The sequence below is a fragment of the Etheostoma cragini genome, chromosome 14, assembly GCF_013103735.1.
Source record: "Etheostoma cragini isolate CJK2018 chromosome 14, CSU_Ecrag_1.0, whole genome shotgun sequence".
Taxonomy (NCBI): Eukaryota; Metazoa; Chordata; class Actinopteri; order Perciformes; family Percidae; genus Etheostoma; species Etheostoma cragini.
The window spans coordinates 15288473-15300972 of NC_048420.1; the positions used below are offsets into that span (position 1 = coordinate 15288473).

At 40.4% G+C, this 12500-nt stretch overlaps 1 protein-coding gene across 4 annotated transcripts in view; it reads right to left on the reverse strand.

Annotated features, from left to right (window-relative positions):
- trps1 (trichorhinophalangeal syndrome I) overlaps positions 1-12500 on the reverse strand; it is a 110213-nt gene that overhangs the window by 44042 nt on the left and 53671 nt on the right. For all 4 annotated transcript variants that reach the window (XM_034891673.1, XM_034891674.1, XM_034891675.1 and 1 more), the window contains exons 4-9: positions 12286-12401; positions 8262-8880; positions 7690-7904; positions 7011-7221; positions 6075-6315; positions 69-879 (exon numbers count right to left, since the gene is read on the reverse strand). In XM_034891673.1, the coding sequence (XP_034747564.1) occupies positions 69-879; positions 6075-6315; positions 7011-7221; positions 7690-7904; positions 8262-8880; positions 12286-12401 (2213 nt within the window). The remainder of the gene's footprint in view (positions 1-68; positions 880-6074; positions 6316-7010; positions 7222-7689; positions 7905-8261; positions 8881-12285; positions 12402-12500) is intronic.

The following is a 12500-nucleotide window of genomic DNA, read 5'->3' on the forward strand; positions in this document are numbered from 1 at the left end:
AGAGCGAAAAAACCAGAGGGATATTAATAATGAGAGAAAAAGGAGGGTGTGCACATGTTCCACCTTACCCGTAGAAGGGATTGTGACTCCTCTTTAGCAGCTCCTCCTTTCTCCTGCCCTCCTCCAGCGCCACTCGCCCCTCCTCCTCCTCCTCCTCCTCCTGCTCCTCCTCCTCCTCCTGTGTACTGCTGAGGCATCTGGCTCTGTTTCTCCCCTCCACCACCAACTCCACCTGCACAGGCTCCTCCTGGCCTTCCTCCACCATACAGCTTGGTATCTCCCAAAAACGACTTGGTGTCTCCCAGGTAAACCATGCTTGGCGAAGCTATGCCTCGTTTCTGCTGCAAGGCCTCAATATTGGCTGACACAAACGACAATGAGAGTGGGGAGGAGAAAAGAGAGGGGCTTCCACCTCCTTCTCCTCTTTCTACTCCTTGTTCAGGTCCCATTCGCTCCTTGGGCACCCAAAGCAAACCGTGGGCCTGCTCACCTCCTCTTTCCCCTAGTCCTCTTGTCTCCCCAAGAACCCAGCCTTTTTCCCGCTCTCTTTCTTTCTCCTCACCCCCCTCACTTTTTACTACCCCTCCTGCCTCTTCTCTGCCTCCTTCTGCCAACAGTCCCTCAGGCGGTGCAAGGGAGTAGAGGAGGCGAAGATCCCCCTTGCTTTCTTCTTTAATGGCTAAGGTAGAGGGAGCTGTGCAGCCATTGGCTGAGAGTGTTAACGAAGGCGTCAGTGAGGTGGGTATGGAGGTTGTTGTCAGTGAGCTTAATGAGGGAGAGGAGTCATGACAGTGGGCCGAGTTAAAATGGTCGAGGAGGGCTGTCGAATCAGGAGCTGTGAAGTCGCAGCGTCGACAACGGCAACACGCGTGGACACGCCTGCAGAGAGAGAAAAAAAAGCAAGGACTGAATTATCCACAAATACAAATTTGAATGTATAAAACTTCCTTTTGAATCAGGTTAGGCTTGTTTTGAAAATTTAATTTAGGCATGAAGGTGATCTTCAATGTGACACAGAGTCACTCTGGAGTCAGAACAGTAACACCAATGAGACAGAACAAAAGAATTTTATTTAAATTGTCTCCATCAATTTAAAATGTAAAACGGATTCATGTCTATCAGTTTTTACTGGGCTGTATACGACAGATATTCAAAAAAAGTGTGCCATTGATCTCATTTAGATCTACTCCCTGAATCCACTACATTGCATTTAATGTGCATTTGTGCCTGATTTCCTCCAACCACTCATGTAGTTTAGCCGAACCCATGGCCAAAAAGTGACTCAGTATTCCACTAAATAACAATGATTTAGGACTGTGGGGAATGTCAATAAATCTGAATGACAATGTTGGAAAGGCCCAGACTGACCAGCAACGTATACGATACAACAGGGACAGAAATATCATATTTTCCTGGCTTAAAAAAATGTAGATGCTTCTTGAAGCAGATCAATCGGTCATCTAGACCAAGAACAGGGACTCCTGTTTGCAATGGCTGTTGGTGGGACCATTATGGGCAGCTGTTTCATATTTAGCAATATGGGAACACATTAACTAGTAACTGTCAAAACATACCTAAATGAATATGTAAATACAAGTTTATTAGAACAAGCAACTATATTTTGTGTGAAATGAGGTAATTGTCTGTTGACTGTTGCTGTGAACTTTAAACAAACTCTTTCTCTTGAAAACAAATAACAGAATAACGATTCAGACCTTTCTATCTGAATTATTTCAGAAAAGACCTGGCATGCATGAGAAATAGGAACTGATTTGTACCATAAGTCAGGTGTGTAACTTTCACTCGCATCTTGCCCTAAAGCAGCAATTCGCTCGACACTGCTGTTGTTTTCACTTGAGTTTTCTCACTGGTGACTTCTCATTACTGCCACACTTCAATGGGAGTTTTTTAATAACAGTCGGTAGAATAAAATTATGCGAAGGATTTCATTGCAAACATCTAAGGACTATCCTATTGTTATTTTTCTATTCTAGCCTCTCTCATGCATGTGGATTGTTCTTGGGGACCTGTCATAACAATTCTTGCATGCAGGAAAAAAACTAAAACAAAACTTTAAGGTATACATAGCGTACATAGAACATATACACTACCTTTCTTATTTGTAAGCCATTTATCTGATGTGTTGTTTATATGATTAAAGTGAAATGGTAGTGATATGTTATAAACAAAGAAAATGTATAGATTTAAAATAAATGCAGTGCAGAGATGTGCCTCTCCTCTGACTCCCTCACTCTTTATCTGTATATTTTCTGTCTGTCTCTATTGCCCTTTATTAAATAAGCTAAACTCCCTGGGTAACGACAGATTCAAGTTAGGATTTTAAACAGAATCCTAATCAGATCAAAGTAGTCTAGGTATTTGTAGAAATTTGTGAAAATGTGTGTGAGTAAAGTACACCTTGTACCAAGTGGACTTAAAGGTCTCCAGATGCTGAACAGACACAGTGGCGTCTCTGTTTGTCATCACCATGCACAAGCTTGCGCACGCACGCATGCACGCTCGCTCGCACGCACGCACACACGATAAATGAAGTTTATATCATTCATTCTACACATGTACTGATCCAATCTATGTTCACCCTGAACACTGTCAACAGCTACATCTGTCTCACATACAGTGAATTACATTTTTGCTATGACAAGAAAGGGGACATTAGATTCAGTATTAAAGTAAAGTGAATTTCGGCCTTGGAGGTATTTATTTGTAAAGCGATGTGGAGAAATATGGAGAAAGCATTTTAAAAGATCTGTTGATAAAGTAAATAATCCACAAGACAAGAATTGTCCAAGAAAGTTATGTTATATCCCCTAGATAAGAAATGTGTAACAATGAACTGGGTAAAGCAAAAAGTCCTCATTTATAGCTCTCCTGGCAATATGTGAAGTCAAGAATTTGTAATGTACCGCTAAGGTCTATGTCTGGTACGAGCAGGTTTTTTTGCCGCAGTGGACTGTGTGGTCTATCGAAAGCACACATTTAACTTAACATAGTTAAATATGACGCTTCACATTTGGTTTGCATCCCTCATAGGTATAAGAGACTTTTAATCTGTGACTGGTTCCAAGAGAGCCAACCTAAATGCATTTGATATGTGAGCAAAGAGCCTGCGGATCTTACACATTTGTGCTACCTTATATTGGGAGTCTACATGGTCTACAGCAACAAAGTGTTTCAAATAAGAAATCTATGTGTAGGGTCACAACGCCTACATACTGTGAGATCAATGCACACCTGCACATAGCAAATACACACACACACACACCAAGTGCCAGTATTTAAACAATCCGAGCATGGCAGTATTTCTGCAATATAAAATGTTTGAGAGTAAGCTTTACATATTTAGAAAGTATAATAACGTCTTATTTTTGATAATGAAACAACACATTTTGCATCTTACTTTAAAGCCTAACAACCTTTCACATAAAAAATACAAAAAAATACTAGCACTGTAATTATATAATGCAACATCACAACAAAGGCATACATGTTAGTAAGTTCTTGCTGGTGTGCCTGTGCCAAATGTCAGAATCTCAGTGAGAGTTTTTTGGTGAAGAAGTTGTAGAAGAGATTGATTAGTTTGTTTCAGCCAGTAACTCTTCCCCCCCCCCACCCCAACAAAAATGTGGTGTACAAATGTCTGGCTTTACTTCAGTTATATTTGATTTGAGCTATGAGATTCAGGGATTAGATTTAGTAAAAGACGTGAGTGGAATTCTGAATCCCCTCCACACTCTCTCATTCTCCCTCTCGCTCAGTCACCCTCTCTCCCTCTTCTGTCTGTCTTTCTCTCACTTTCTCCCTGTTTCTTTGTCTTTTATTCTCGTTGCTTCTACAGACCCGTCTTTTCTCTTTTTACTTTTTACTGTCCTTTCTGTCTGTATCTCCATCTCTTCTGTCTTCATCTTCTCTCTGCTCTCACCCTGAAATAAATCTTTCATTGATTTGTAGCAGAAATCTTGCTATGATGGCTCTGTCAGTGTGTGTGTGTGTGTGTGTGTGTGTGTGTGTGTGTGTACATGCACAAGAAAACAAGAAAGTTACTTCTATAGCTTGCATTGTGAACATGTATCAAGAAACAATCCAGAACTGCTATCCAGATCAATCCTTAAACAGACACAAAGATTTCACACAATTCTCAGTTCTCTCTCAGTGTCGTAGTTTGTTTTCAGCCTCACTTTTTCCACCCCACCCCACTTATTTTCCCATCCTAACTTATAGCTTTCTCTGTCATTTGCTGGCTCTGTCACTAAAAAAAACAGTAAACATGTGTATGTGCGTGTCTCTGTGTGTGAAGGCAAAAAGGGGCAGAAATTGAGCTTAAAAATGAGCTTACTTATTAATATTATTATTATTATTATTATTTATCAGTCAGACGCATACAGACAAAAAACAACATTTCACAGTTAAGAATCATATGAAAACAAAGAACTTTCATAAAAGAAAAATTGAACTGACAACCAATCTGTAAGTCTTTAGTTATATATTGACAGGTTGATCCTCTTTGGAGAAAGCTGTTCCAGGATGGATAGTCAGTAAAAAATACTAGTAGTACAAGTCATAAATATAGGATATCCACAGATTTTAGGGATCAAAGTCTGTTTACAAGTCTCGGGGAGTAATACTGCAAACGTGAAACAAGTTGTAAAAAGCATTTTGTGGCTCCAGAGGGAGCTTTGTGAAATCAAATTGCATCAGTTAGAGGAAACTGAAAACTACAAATTTGAAAACAAAAAAAAATAATCTGGCCTCTGTAGCCCACTCCTCATCCCTTTGTGAGGCTTGTGGCCCAAGGCTACATTTGCCGCTACTAGTATAAGACACTCTAATCTCTGACTGAAACGTAGCCAGGCAAGTTGCATTGTCCGTGATGAAGGCAGCAGGTTTTGAAAACTCTATATAAAAAATACATCTCTGGTTCTGCATCATTTTGACTCTTTTATAGTCCTTGTACTTGTAGTAGTTTCAAAATATGACAACATATGAGTGTACTTGAAGTAGAGCAGATTCACAGGACAGCATTAGTTTAAAAAGGTAGTGATGGAAACGCCACTTTCCAAAGGAGGAAAACCAAATTATCACAGTTTCATGTCTCAGAGTTGATTCCAAGATTAGAATCAGTCAGTGATAACTCAGTAGGTAAGGGGACCTGTTCCTGACTTTGTAGTGCAAGAGCACATTTTCATCTCCCAATCAGTTTGAAACTGCCAGTATCTGAAAGGTACACGATTATCGCCCTAACAGGCAATGTCATAAATCACAGACTGAAATGGGCAAAGTAAGTGATGAGCCCCGGAGACTGAAAAACTGCAGACAGAAACTTACAAGTGCCGTCTCTTTAAGTAAAGTTTATCACAGTAATGGTGATACCCATGTATGTGATACTGAAACACGACAATGCTGTGAGAGTCACTTCCAGGTAATGTTCATCTACCTACCTACCTGTCTAAATGAACTAAATTGTTTTATAAATGGGTTGCTGCGTGAAATAAGGATCCCAGCACAAGCAACACTTTATCATCTTCCTGACTTACTATACTCAAACTCATCAGAACATCTAGTTATAGCATCTAGGTGTGCTTCCACCCAGTAAAGTCCCAAATCAATATCTGCCTAGGAAATTGTCGAGTCTCAATCTGCATTGCTATTTGTACTCGTTGTGCATTTGCAGGCCACAAGAAGTAATTAGTTTGTTGTTGTTTTGGTTGCTCACTTTTACTCGCAACATGCTAACTGGCAACATAGAATTCCATTCACTTTACTAAGCTAAGCTAGCGGCGGCACTGCCGGTTTTGCACTGGACTAAGACAATGCATGCACAGAGACAAAAGATTTGTTTGCCCACTTATCTACAGCTAGGGGAGACCGTGATAAGCCCTATTTCAACAAAACGGTGGCGTATTCCTTTAAAGATACATAGGAAGTCTACATAGGAGAGCTTGTTCATACCCTTTCATGTCTAAGAATCAATCATAAAAAAAACACTGTTTAACGTGGAATAATAACAATCATTAATAGCATTTAATCAATGTTCTTAAATTCCATCTTGCACTTACCTGTAGTGTCTAAAAATCTCTTCTTCTACTTCCGTGATGAAGTGACACTTTGTACAAGAGTACTCCCTCTCTCCTCCACTTCCTCTCCCCCCTTCCTTATCTCCCCCAACCTCTTCCTCGGCCTTGACATGTGGCGCTGTCCCCTTTAGGTTAACCAGGGTGTGGCAGCTTTCGTAGTGCTGGAGCAACACGTCAATGTCGGTGGTAGCAAACGCACACTGGTCACACAAGTGGGTGACGCCTGGGAAAAACAGGATGAAATCAGGAGCAAGAAACAAAGGGTGAAAATGTTGATGAACATCATGAGGTGACCTTGTAATTCCATTCAGGAAAAGCACAATTGGCCAATTATCATTTTCTGTTCAGGCATTACAAAACTGGAATTCATTGCCCACTATCAAAGCTATACATACATATTCCACCTTTACAACACACCTTAAAACATGGCTGTCTGACAACTATTACTGCACACATTAATCTGTCATTTGTGATGTGTGTTTCGATGTGACAGTCATTGTTGCTGTGCTCCATCTCTGCTGCCTGCCTCCGTTATGTCCTGTATGTGCTTTCAATGAGGCCTCTGAGACTTTTCTCCTTTCTCTTATCTTCTTCGTATTGTCTTTAATGCATGGACTGCTTTCATGCCATGGTCATTTTTTGTGCTTTTTTGTTTATTCTTGTATGTTTTAACCCTTTTTACTTATGCCTGCTGATATTATACATGTAATGTAACTCATTTTAATATGTTAACCATTGTATTTTAGGATGCCTATTGTCAGCTGGCCAGGGAATGCAGCTGGAAATTAGCCGTAGAGGCTAAAGCTGCTCCTTCAACTGCACAGTTAATAAGGAGGACTATCCACAACATTATAAACTAATAAACTAAACTAAACTAATATTGAAAAAACATGCCAGATGAGGGATGCCTTTGAATACCTTGTGTGACAACAGGATGGGCAGGGTCATAGGGGCGAAAGGTTGATCCCAAAATCCCCCCGGGGTCCCCTCTAGGATTAGGAGGGGTCAAGCTAGGCGAGGTGGCAGTAGCAGGTTTCGATCCGATGGTGTCCTGCTGCTTGGTGGACGGAGGAAACTTGGAACAGCATTTAGGGCAGGTGGACCTCCGACAAGCGAAAGGGTGAGACACCTATTGAAAAGAATCAGACAAAGTTTTGTTAGGAACAGCATGGATCTTAGAATCCTTTCGTTATTACTGACAAAACTGTGCATTTTGAGCTGAATATAGGCTTAGAGGAGTTTTCTTCTGTTGTGATATGATTGTGTTTTGTCTATGCAGGTGATATCACCTGTTGCCAGTGTCAATGTATATCATTAACAGAATGATGCCAAGCCCAAATTTGGCCTGTACACAATTGTCTTTTTCTTTAACAGCTGAAATGGCACCATTTGGCAGCTGGCACACAGGAGGGTGGGGAGTGTGCGTGGGTGGACTGGGACAATCAAGGGAATTTTTAACCAGACCGGAAATTGGAACAATCAACTTAACTCTTATATATTACATTTTATAATTTTCTTAGCTTGCAAAACAGCTCAATTCGTCTTCAAACAACAATGCACCAAGCAAATAAACATTTCAACATTTTATTCGTCTCACCTCCCCCAGGTGTTTATGTGGCTGACAGAGCCCCTGTGGACAATACATGCAGTGCTGAATGCAGCATCGGTGGATGGAGTGGTTGTGCTGGTAGTGTAGTAGTAACGGTGCTACTACGATCACATCTGCACTATGGGCCATTGAGTACCGGAAATCGCACAACTGACAGTTATAGCTGGTCACAACTGCTTCTGAATCACTGCTGTTTGGGTCCCCTAGAAGCAGAAAACAGAGCAAAGGTCTGTTAAATAAAACAGTTTGGGTCTTGAAGAAGAACATCAAAATCATGTCAGCAATTTAACAAACGAGGGTTAAGTAGTTTTAAGCACTATAAACGATAAAAAAGCTGGGGGGTCAAGCAGTTTCGTATTACTTTTAGCAGCAAATAAGTAAAAGTGAGCAGTGTAAGTGTGTCTAGGAAGAGCATCATAGTACTTGAAGAAGTAGACAATTAAGAATGTTATTTAATGCTATGACAATCTTGTGCTTCACAAAAGTAGTCACCTCCAACTGAACAGTGAATATGTAAAGCAATTCATCACCCCATTCAACCATACTTCCCATTTCATTACCTTGGCTGGTGCTGGATGGGTTGGATGATAGATCTTTGCGGCTTTTGGATGTCATGTGGCCTCGTTCTTCTCCTTCTCTTCTCCCTCCTCTCTCCCTCTCTCTCTCTCTGTCCATCCCCCCAGGATTCGAGTTGCTGGGGCTCATAGTACCTCCCGTGCTCATTCTATGTCTTTGTTCATAGTGCTGTAAAAGCTTGGCCGAGCCCCCTGACCACTCACAACTCCAGCTACAGAATTTACACCAATAATATGTTTGCACAGCATCTCGACCCAGCTCCCCAGTCCAGCTTGACGAATCTGAAAACGCCCTGACTGGGATGGAGTAACCAACCAAGGAATCGTCTTCCGCTCTCACTGCGACTCGCTCAGCCCCGTCTAGGATTTGACTCCTCCCCTTCCCCTGGTTGTCGTGCGTTGCCGGGCTATTGTTGGCCAGAAGGGGTGTGGATGGTGGAGTTTTGACTTTATTAGGATGCGAGGACACAAAGTGTTGTTCAAGTTCTAGGGAGTTACTGCCCATGTAGGTGAAGTTGCAGAATTTGCAGCGAAAGTACTTTGTATTCCCCTGGCAATCAGAGGTCTTACGGCCAATCCCAATTAGCGTGCTACCCAGCATCACCTATTGTCAAGCAGAAAAGAGAGGGGAAAAGACATAGAAAACAGGATTAAAAATCAAACTCTGTATCCTACAGTCACACGTTTAAACTTGAAAGAAAATTTGTGAAGTAAATGAAACCTGACTCTGCAATAAATTCATTGTTTTAATTCCTATGCAGCAGATACTTAAGGTAGGCCTACACATGGCATGAGCCTTCAAAACCCAGTGGTGATTCTACAAATATGGAAATCCATGCGTCAGCTGCTCTTATCAACAAGTTGTGAGCTTAGTACTTAAAGCTTACAACAAAGGCAATCAATTATTTTCCATATGTAACTGTAGATTATTACAAGGCTGCTAAAACTAACTAACTAGCCAATGACATCAGACTCTACTGTAGTATCTGTATTAGGCCAAGATTTTGCTTTACAGAGAAAGCAACCTGACACTCATCTGTATTTTATTAGGTTAGTCCCTTGGCTGCAGAAGATTATAGTGTGCTGCTGGCTCTACTGGTGAACAGACCACTGACACTTACACTGACACTGACACTGACTTACTACTACTACTACTACACTTAGTACTGTACAATATGGATCTTTACGGATTTGTAGTTTCATGCTCACTGTCTTGGAATGGAAGTTTGGCAAATACAGTATTCAACTGGTGAGCAAATATCTATTATGTATCATCATTTTCATGTGAGAGCATTTAGCTTTTAGCTTTTACTGTGCAAATGTTAATGCGTGGATTTGTTTTGATTTAAGTCATAATTATCATTTTATTTTATACATTTTGTTGTATTTTCAACTCTAAAACATGAATGTATTCCCATAATATATCTATTAATTAATTTTTGTCCCCCAGTTCATCATTTTGTACGTTTTGGAGAATAACACTGTGAAAATTGCTTTGTTTCCTTTTTTTGCAATTAAAATGTTGTCATTAAACCTCTCACTGTCTTTTTTCGTGGTAAGAGGAAGACAAAACATTATACGTGATACAAAAAGAGCACGCAAAGTAACATAAAAAGAAATAACTACAAATGCCAGATGGTACATTTTAGCTTTGTGGAGGAGAATTAATTCAGAAGGCTAAATGAGAACTATTACTGTCTGTGATCTCACAAAAGCAATCATGCAATCATGATGTCCCAAAGACCCTGCCCAGGCAATTAGAGAAGAGCCAAAAATCAAGTCCTTACAGCATGTAGAATGGACAGAAAGACACAAAGGGGAGCATGAGAGGGAGAGGCAAAGAGAGAGAGAAAAAAGGCAGAGGACAATTGGGACACGTTGAGGGAAAAGTGTGCAACTCTGGGATAGAAAAGAGGTGAGAGATGGATGAAAAGCAAATTGAGAAGAAAAACAAAATTAAAGAAAGAGTGAGCAAAGAAAAAAAGCTGAGCTGAGGAGAAGGTGAAGGAAAGACAAAGACAAATGATGAGAGAGACAAATGGAGAACAGTGAAGAAAAAAAGGTAAATGTGTCCAACAACTGTTTCATTACACTGCCTAACAGCCAATTATAACTAGTGGTTTCAAAGCCTTTCTCTTCCTCCACCACTTTCCTCTTCCATCTCTCTCGGTCTTTCCTTCTCTCCCCTTTCCATCTCCTCACAGAGTCTCTTTTTCCGCAATGTCATTGGTTGACAGGGCATCTTGCCTTAGCAAATGACAACATGGAATTTTCCAACCGTGGGCGGGAGAGAGAAAAGGCGAGTAAGGGATGGAGAGAATAGAGACCCCTTTCATTCGTTTTTTTTTTATACTTTCACTTTTTCTTCATAATGACGACTTAAGCCCACTGGATTTTCTATTTCTGAAATGTGTGTGTGTGTGTGTGTGTTTGACAACTGTGTGTATGTGTGCTTCTGTGTCTATTACGTGACTTACGGCCATTACAGACTCCTGGTTTAAGCAAAATGAAAGTCCTTGACTATTTTCACACACACACACACACACACACACACACACACACACACACACACACACACACACACACACGTTTATAAGATCATTTTGTTTAAACATTTTAGACAAAACCCTACTGTTCACGCACACTCAACACAAAGTCTTAATCTTCGACCCAAAAACTGAAGGACTCCAGAAAAGATCCCATTAAGTCAATTAAAATTCTTAATGTTTATACATATAAAATTCATTTTTTAGAGAACCTACAACTCTTGCTAAGTATTGACCATATACCTAGAGTACAACATATGTATTAAGTTGAGGCTCTTAATACAGACCTAACCTAGAAACTAGAAATTAATGTAAACCTCACCTCAGTATTTATGGTCAATTGCAGTTATTTGGGAAATTATTTGGTGAGACTTTAAAGGGATGTGATAACCTCTCAAACTACGAAAAACCATGAAGCAAAGTGAAATAAATAGCTTGATCTTTTCACTGCAAGACATGGACAGAACACATTGCAGTTGTCATAAAACTTTAAATATGAACTCTTTAACTATTACAGATTAATTAAATTTGATGAGGGACAAAAAAGCATCCAGTAAGTCTACAATAAATTTTCCTGCTATATTAGAGCAACTCAGAAGCATCTCAATGTCTCGGATTGTCTGCTCAGTTGATATCCAGGCTGCAGGTGCATATTACGTCAAACGACTTTTTAATGCGGTTTGATGGAGTGTAATTACATGGTAAAATTCAATCACCTTTAAGTATATGAACAACATTTATCTTGTAGAAATTATGAACTGCACCTGAAGGTTAAAGGAGCTCCCACCTTCTTTCACAAATTGAGCCCTGAATATGGGGGATTACGGCAGGATATGCATTTATTAGCCATTATTAAAAATACTGGGGCTGCAGTAGCTCAGTCTGTAGGGACTTGGCTTGTGAACCCGGTGGGTACCAGATTTAAATCCTGGGCAGAGCCGGTATGGAGTGAGCCCTCCTGGGCAATGCCAAAGTGCCACTGAGAAAGGCACTGAACGCCTCACTGCTCGGGGCGCTGTGCTGAGGTGACCCATCATTCTGACATCTCTCTAAATTTGTTGCGTGTGTGTGTAAATCAAGAAAAATAACTGAATTTAAAAAAATGTATTTCCCCAAAGGGACAAATAAAGTACATTGACATTATTATTATTATTAGTAGTAGTATTATGCATGCAGTGCCTGTGTGTTCCTGTCTCTGTGTGCATGTGCTCTAGCACACACGTACATGTATGTTTGCCAGGTGACCTATTTTTCTCACTTTCTGTGTCTGTCTATCAATATGTCAGTGTATTAAATATATAATAAGCACAACAATACCTCACTGTCCAAATCACATACACACATTGCAGCATTAACACATTGCAGCCACCGTAAGTAAAAATGCATTACTTTGTGAAAAGAAGTTAGGCGTACAGCATGTAAAATTGACTCATCTCTATTTCTTAACTGGGGCACATGCTTACCTGTACATCATATGTGCCATTCATCATAACTGTCCTGTGCTGTTGAATGTGCATATCTGATCTTGTTTTCCCCAACTCTTTGGCTTGGTTCCTCTGCCCCTGTCCTGCTTGTATATCTGTGAGCAGAAGCAAAAGGAGGGGTCAGACTTGTAGAAACAGATAAACAAAGAGGTCACACTGCCGGAGGCAACAAAAATCTAAGGACATGTCCGACG